Source organism: Eutrigla gurnardus (assembly GCF_963514095.1).
Source record: "Eutrigla gurnardus genome assembly, chromosome: 17".
Classification (NCBI taxonomy): domain Eukaryota; kingdom Metazoa; phylum Chordata; class Actinopteri; order Perciformes; family Triglidae; genus Eutrigla; species Eutrigla gurnardus.
This window is the reverse complement of record NC_139928.1, coordinates 13789909-13798017: the sequence shown is the minus strand read 5'-3', so window position 1 is coordinate 13798017 and position 8109 is coordinate 13789909. Positions and strand designations below refer to the sequence as shown.

The following is an 8109-nucleotide window of genomic DNA, read 5'->3' as shown; positions in this document are numbered from 1 at the left end:
TCTTCCCTTAATGCCCTCTACAGTTATGTCCTGGCAATTTGTCTTAAATATAGGTTTATGTGTATATATTAATCTTTTTTACAGTATATATATATTTATATTCATACAGTATATATTTGTTTTTATTATTATTATTATTTTTATTTTTTTAAATGCTGTTTCGACCAGGATTCTGGTAAACAAAGTTCACAGAAAATATTATTTATTTATATTTTATTGCTCATATTAAGTGATTAGATGAGTTTTTTCCTCTGCAGGATGCACTTTTCGTGTGCCGTGCTACTTTTGGCTTTTCTGGTCCTCGGCAACACTTTGCCTGTCTTAAATAAAGTGTGGGAAGAGTGGAAAACCAAACATCACAAGCTTTATGATAATCAGGTAAGATTGTGAAAACTTGATTCCCCTCTCTTTGTCATCACACACACACACACACACACACACACACGCATCAGATCATTCAGTTGGTGTGTTTTTTTTCAGACCGAGATGGTTTTCAGGAGAGCAGTGTGGGAGAAGAACGTGCAGTTGGTGTTGAGACACAACCAGGAGGCCTCAGCAGGAGAACACAGCTTCATAATGGGACTCAATAATCAGTCCGACATGGTAGGAATCTGCTGCAGAGCAACCGTTCGTGTCTCCGGTCTCCTACGTGGACAAAAACGTTGTGACACACAACCAGTAGTGTAGTGAAGGCTATCTGCAGGTAGACAGAGCACATCCTGCTCTTTTTCTGTGAATTTACCGTGCAATCACTTATCGGCCAAAATGTATTTAAAATACATAATAGTATACCAATTTCTCCTTGGTGATCTACCAAATAGAGTATAATTCTCCAGGTACCACATCTCACTCATTTAGCCTTATGTGGAGGATAAAATATCCCTCTCTTCAGAACAGAAGAAAGAGAATAATCCAACACCGAAATATTTAAGATAAAGATATTTGAGTTCAAACGGAGACAAAAAGTACAGTAAATACAGCATTGACTATTTGGGACAGAAATGTCGGAAACAACATGTTTAGCACCGAGCTGACTCCTCTCCCTCCCAGGACTTGTGCACACATATGCTTGACATTATAACCTAAAGTGCAAACTCATGGACCTCTGATGGATAAAGGCGGATGTCAGTTACCATCATTGGTGATAATCTGCATTTACATCTGTACCCTGCATGGTATAAATTAAAGCCTAACCTATAGAGCAGCTCTAATCTTCCTTAATACAATCTGATTAACTTAATCCAGTAGGACTCGGCCCAATCTAGACAATCAGGACTTTCATGAAGTAGAGCACATCTGGGAAGGCTAATAAAGTTACATAAGAGGTATATGTACATGCAAACTAGAATATAATGAGAAATGTATGGTAAATGATTGCTTGCTGGTCACTGAGGGTATGGTCACACCATGTGCAAAATAAAAACTTTAATTCAAACTAAGCTTGCATGTCATATATTTCATATATTTACCAGCCCTCTTTTCTATTAAGACAGCTGGGGAAATCAATGAAAAGATGAACGGCCTGAGGCTGGAGGAGTCCATTGATTTCAGAAATGACACTTTCAAGGAAGCAAGTGGCTTAGTGACACCTCTGAGAGTAGACTGGAGGAAGAATGGCTTAGTCAGTCCTGTCCAAAACCAGGTCAGCAGTGATTTGACATCAGATATCATAAATTGAGAGGAGGAAATGAGAGCAACCTAATAAAGAATCGGTGGTATTTCTCTTTTTTAAGGGGTTATGTGGCTCCTGTTGGGCCTTCAGCTCTTTGGGAGCGCTCGAGGGCCAGATGAAGAAGCGAACGGGTGTCCTTGCTCCCTTGAGCCCACAGAACCTGGTGGACTGCAGCACCAGCGAAGGAAATCACGGCTGCAGAGGAGGATACATCTCCAAAGCCTTCAGCTACGTCATCCGCAACCAAGGCGTCGACTCAGAGAGCTTCTACCCCTACGAGCAAAAGGTCGTCCTGGTGCAGCATCCAGAGAGCATTATTACTCAATTAACTGGCTGGGATATTAAACATTGACCTCACATAGAAATGTCCAATTGACATTTTGTTTCTTTCTTGTTTGATTGGTGTTTGTTTTATTTGTTTCTTGTTTGCTTTCCTCTTCATTTCCTTTAAAAAATGGATCATTCTCAGTGTATCCAACAATGAAACATAAATTATCATATTTTATAACTGGAATTGTTTTGTGACATGAGAATATGAATATGAAAACACATGTGATTGCATGAATAATGTGCACTGTATGCTGTATAATAATGTGATTTTTATATATATTCAACTATATGATGAATCAAGATACATAACTTTTGTGTTTTGTGACAAAAAAAAACAAGAATAATATTTACGAGTTTCGTCAAATAGCAATACGTGATATATTATTTAAATCTGATTTCTATTTGTAGAATGGGAAATGTCGGTATTCTGTGAAGGGCAAGGCCGGCTACTGCTCCAGTTTACACATCCTCCCACGAGGAGATGAGAGGGCTCTGCAGGCGGCGGTGGCATCGGTGGGCCCGGTCGCCGTGGCCGTGAACGCCATGCTGCCATCTTTTCATCTCTACAGAGGAGGTGAGGCTTCTGAGTGTGAGGAGTTCATGCAAGTAGAGATCAACTCTGGCTGCAGCTCTGAACCCTGGTTCGGTCCGAGTCATCCTCGAGACTGAAAACTTTGTAGTGAATGAAAGCAGCTACACGGCACGTCTGTGTGAATTCAATGGTTACCATGACACAGGCAGTTTGTTATATTTTAGACCAGAGTTCTTCAACAGGGGGGGTTGGGGACACCTAGGGGTCTGCAGAGATACTGCAGGGGGCTCCCCAAAATGATTTGATTTAAATATGTTCAAAAATGCACCTTAACATGAATACAACCTTAACAAAATATAAATCTTCCTGTTTGTTTAATATTATGATGGGAAATTGTGATGTAGAAATTCTAAAATAGAATTAAAATATGAATCTGTTATTATTTTAATGGCTTAGCATTGTATACATTCTTTATTACAAAGTACTGTTATACATGGCACTATAGGCTGCACTACACATTATTATTGCCCCGCTTTAATAATTTTATATGATGTAATAGGGGGTCCATCCACTGGGTCTCTATAGGCCTTGGGGGTCCTTGGCCTGAACTCTGTTTTAGACTTTTTTTAATTATCTTTTTCTCAGAACTTGTATTTAAGGCCCTAGATTTTTGACACGGCACTCGAAAAAGAATGACAGATTCAAGGTTTAACTATTTTAGGGGCGCTTAGAGCTCACATTTGTGCCATTTGTGTTTATTCAGAGTTTAAAAAATACACTTCTAATATATTTCTTAACCTCATGCATCATCCAGGTGTATACAACGTGCCAAACTGCAACCCAAAGTTCCTAAATCACGCTGTCCTGGTTGTGGGCTACGGCACAGACGGGGGGCAAGACTTCTGGCTCGTGAAAAACAGGTGAATTTCACCTCACATGGGGAAAAAAACAAATGCATGATCAGATGTTAAATATTAAATGTGATTGTTATTGCGATTTCAGTTGGGGAACTGCGTGGGGAGAAAAAGGCTTCATTCGAATTGCCAGAAAGAAGAATAATCTCTGCGGCATTGCCAGCTTTGCAGTCTACCCTACGCTGTGAAACTGTGACCTGTCATCTGAATCATCTTGGTAGAATTTAGGAGCCGATCCCAGCTGTCATTGGGCGAAGCTTCCCCTTGTTATTCTTCCTTATTCTTCTTTGAAGGACCGGTAGACTGGTTTTTATTAAACATATATTTATCCTCCCTGGACTCTTTCATGTTTATTGTTTTATTAGAACAGAAACATACTTTTTAAAATATTTGAATTAGCTACTGAAAATATGGCTGTAAACTACTGCAAGGAGGAGGAGCAACAACAACATAAGGCAAACATAGTAGTATCCAATTGCACCAGTAGGGTAGCAGAAGTGACAGTATAGTAGTGAAGGTACTTCCATTCACCGGGTGGCCGGAAACGGAACTCCAACTGCTTGCTCAAACTTGAAAGATGACGATGATGTCTACAACTCGTATCTGCTGCCCCCAGGTGGCAGATTGTGTTATTGCAGGTGTAATGAATTGCAGGTGTGCAGGTAGTTTGGTGACGCATAAAGCTCCTGAGCTTCACCCTGACATCTCTGCTGATCTCCTCAGGTTGGTCATATTTTATTATCTGTCATCAAACGAAGGTGACTACCATTTCTTTTTCTCGCTTTGGTTTCTGATGTGGTTTTCTTTAATAATTGCATACTTTAAAGCCATGTGACTGGTGGGCCATGTGGTACAGCATGCTCTACCAGTCAATCTGCCAAATTATATGACCTGTAAATGTCTGAAATTGGCTGGAATGAGACTATATATCTTTATATATTGTAGCATTTCTTCATCCATTAAATTGTCAAAACATAAAACCACGCACAATATTCCTTCAGTATTTTTCACAAAGGACAAATATCTCTAACCTATACTTTACTAATGTATACGTTCATTCTGGATTTATTTAAGTTGCTTCTAAATGTGACTTGATCAGCTGGTGGTCTTTTAATGAAAGCGCTTGCAGCTGTCTAATCAAAGTGTGAGTCAGGTCTTAGTCTGATGTAGCACACTCTCTCTTAAATACATGTCTTTTCCTGTTTTAAGGACTGGTTTGTTTTTTTCCCTAGACCCAGAGATGTTTCAGAGCCTCCTCCTCGCCGTCATGTGTGGATTTGCAGCAGCTGTTCTCAATTCAGAGCTGGATCGACACTGGGTGCTATGGAAGAAAATGCATAATAAAGTTTATTCTCATCAGGTAAAACTAAGGTCAACAAGCCAACCTAGTAATTTCAACAACTTTGTTGTAAAAGGCGTAACGTGTGGATGTGCAAAGTTTGTGTTTTGTTGTGGCTTGACTTATTAGCCAGTAAATTACAGTTGGCTTGTCTCTTTCCTTACTGAGTAGTGCAAAACCTTTTTGTTGAAAATGACCTATTCTCCACTATAAGTTCTGTGTCTTCACCCCGTGGTGTCTGTCAAGTGTGATTTGCTAAATTAAATTTGTGCATCTTGATGTTTCCAGATCGAGGAGTCCGGTCGCAGGCGGATATGGGAAGAAAACTTGGATATGATTAATGTCCATAACCTGGAAGCCTCACTGGGCTTACACACATATGAGCTGGCAATGAACCACCTGGGAGACCTGGTTAGTAGACCAGTGGTCGAGTGGTAACATTATACCACTCGATGCCAACAAACAATGCATGCAAATCATTTTTACAAAGGCTACAGGGGTTTCTGTTCCTTAAACATCCGGCTTACAAATGAACACATCGTTGTGGAAGTCGGAGGGAATTGAGTGGTGGTGGTTTTTCTCGTTTGCAGACCACCGAGGAGATCACCGGTATGCTGATGGGCACCGTTGTGCCGTCTGACCTGGAGAGGGGTCCTTCTGACTTTGACAAGGTCAACGCATCGCTCCCATCATCACTGGACTGGAGGGAGAAGGGCCTGGTAACGGAGGTCAAAATGCAGGTGAGGTATTGGTGCACATTTGTGTAGAACATATGGATGTACTCGTCTCTAGAGGAAGACGCAGTGAGTCTACATGTGTAACTTTTCTATCTTTCTAGGGTTCTTGTGGCTCTTGTTGGGCCTTCAGTGCAGTTGGCGCTCTGGAAGGGCAACTCAAGAAGACTACCGGTGTCCTGGAGTCTCTCAGTCCTCAGAACCTGGTGGATTGTTCTGTGAAATATGGCAACCACGGCTGCGATGGTGGGTTCATGTCCAACGCCTTCCAGTATGTCATTGCAAACAAAGGCATCGATTCTGAAGCAGCTTACCCCTACGTCGGCAGGGTGAGCTCACACGCATTTAAAATCTCAGATCTTCTATGCCTAAACCTTTCAACTATTGACTCCCCCTGCACTTTGCTTTTTTTTTTTTTTCAGCGTGGGGAGTGCAAATATAACCCACAGCATCGGGCTGCTAACTGCTCAGGCTATGCTTTCTTACCGGAGGGGGATGAGTTTGCATTGAGGGTGGCTCTCGCTAGGATCGGCCCCATCTCTGTAGCAATTGATGCCTCCAGGCCTAAGTTTGTCTTCTACCGTCACGGTGAGTAATGGCTACATACAGTACCTACGACTGGAAACTGTACACGGGTTTGAGTTTAGTTGCACCTGTATCGATGTGCTCTTTGAGATGAACCGTGCCCCACCTGGAAAGTAGACGAGATCAGGAAGCGGCAGCAGAAAGCGGTGACAGAGCGGTGGTGACGTTCCAGCAGCCTTCAAAGAATGTGTGAATCTTCTTAGACGTCTCTAGTTTTGTCGACCATCTTCAGATATGAAGATGGGTCTTGCTGTCAGTTGAGAGAAACTGTGACTACCTGCATGACATCAGCAATTGGGGATCAAGTGGGACACAAATCTTTCCGCAGAGCTGTAGCTGGTGATCTGGCTCATCTCAATTGCTCCCATTGACTGCTTTCAACTTGAGCTCCGTTTTGCTTCCCACCGGTTTGTGTGTGTGTGGCTCTACAGGTGTGTACAGGGACCACACGTGCACCCACTATGTGAACCATGGAGTGCTGGCTGTGGGCTATGGCACTGAGAGAGGCCATGACTACTGGCTGGTCAAAAACAGGTGAGTCTGGGAGGATTTGTAATGTTGGTCAATGTGACTTTTTTGGGGATTTAAAGGAATCATTCTCTGTATGCTCCTTGCTCTAAATATCTTTATATTGTAGTTGGGGTGTAAGGTACGGAGATGAAGGCTACATCAAGATGGCTCGGAACAGACGCAACCAGTGTGGCATCGCTCTCTATGCTTGTTTCCCCATCATGTGATCATAACGGTCTCATATTTGACGCATACTTTTCAGCACTTGTAGAGAAATTATTTTAAATAAAGTCTTTGATCCTTAACTTGTGGATGTCTTTTTATAACTTGATACAGCTGCTTAATCAGTGATCAACTTTTTTTTTTATTTTCTTTTTTGAGTAATGTAAACTGATTAGCAATATGCCTCCATGTGAGGAAACTACAAGCATCTCCAGCTGCATGTTTCTGACTTTGCTTGTACATAAAGCCAGTTATGAAAGTCACTTATGCTGTTGACACCTGAAATGTTTAAGTAAAGCAAGCTAGCCCATTCTTCACCAAGACTGGAGACGTGCTAAAAGGACTACTTTTTCTGTACTTGTAAATTAGCTGTTTTCATTTTCTGGTTTAAAGCCCCCCTAAAAAACTAGCCATTGTGGAAATTGCACCAGATTAGTGGCTAAAGACCCCTGACTTCAAAGAACAGTCTATACAGGTGAACCTTGTCACAGCTTCCAATGGAGGTGATGGGATATTCAAATGTTCATGTAGAGTTAATGAGGCCCCATTTCCTCGACGGCATCTCCTTGCATGCTGCAGTCGGTAACTCGACGGAAAAGTTGAATAAATTAATTTTACTTTGGTAGATGCCCACTTTACTGTCGGATGATGAAGCTTCATTGGCTTCTGAAACTTTGTGTTTTGTCCCCCGACACTGACAGCATGGTGGGATCTTCTTAAAGGGCAGTATGAACAAGAGGGATGATTAGCCAGAATACCTCACTACATATTGGCATGTGAGTATTAGACTTGGAACAAGTTAATCCTTTAAACTTTAAATTAACATTTAAAGTTTGAAGAAAATGTATTGATTTCATGCCGTGTAATGCAATCCATGACATTGCTTTTCTTCAAGTTTTATTTCCATTATGATTTTATCATTTTCTTCACTGGATAAACGGCACAAAAGTGCAAACCCCAGCATAATGAACAACTCTCACATAAAATAAATACAGCACCTTTTCAGCATCACTAAAATATTCTCAATATCCAGAAGTAATAAATACTGAATTTACCAAGATTTTCAGTCATTTACAAAACACAAAGACAACACAATAGATTTTGTCTCATATTGAACTTTTTTTTTTTTTTGGAAACATTTTCCATGATCTTTTGTTCCACAAATTCCAAACTTGCACGTACAAACATCTACAGTTTCTACACACAGCACACTGATTTTTTTAATTGAACTCACATTTAGAGTAGAACTTTTTATCATTTCAATAAACAGG

General features: G+C 41.0%; 2 protein-coding genes across 2 annotated transcripts; both read left to right on the top strand.

Annotated features, from left to right (window-relative positions):
• Positions 1–258: 258 nt before the first annotated feature.
• Positions 259–3712, top strand: ctss1 (cathepsin S, ortholog 1; the record flags this gene model as incomplete). Its single annotated transcript, XM_084031896.1, has 7 exons — positions 259–378; positions 481–603; positions 1490–1642; positions 1734–1958; positions 2411–2576; positions 3349–3454; positions 3537–3712. The coding sequence occupies 7 exons, from the start codon at positions 259–261 to the stop codon at positions 3634–3636; spliced, it is 993 nt and encodes a 330-aa protein (XP_083888022.1). The 3' UTR covers positions 3637–3712.
• A 961-nt stretch (positions 3713–4673) lies between these two features.
• On the top strand, positions 4674–7081 carry LOC311027745 (cathepsin S-like). Its single transcript, XM_084031897.1, has 7 exons — positions 4674–4808; positions 5076–5198; positions 5378–5527; positions 5626–5850; positions 5944–6109; positions 6538–6640; positions 6744–7081. The coding sequence occupies exons 1-7, from the start codon at positions 4689–4691 to the stop codon at positions 6841–6843; spliced, it is 987 nt and encodes a 328-aa protein (XP_083888023.1). The 5' UTR covers positions 4674–4688; the 3' UTR covers positions 6844–7081.
• The last annotated feature ends 1028 nt before the right edge of the window (positions 7082–8109 follow it).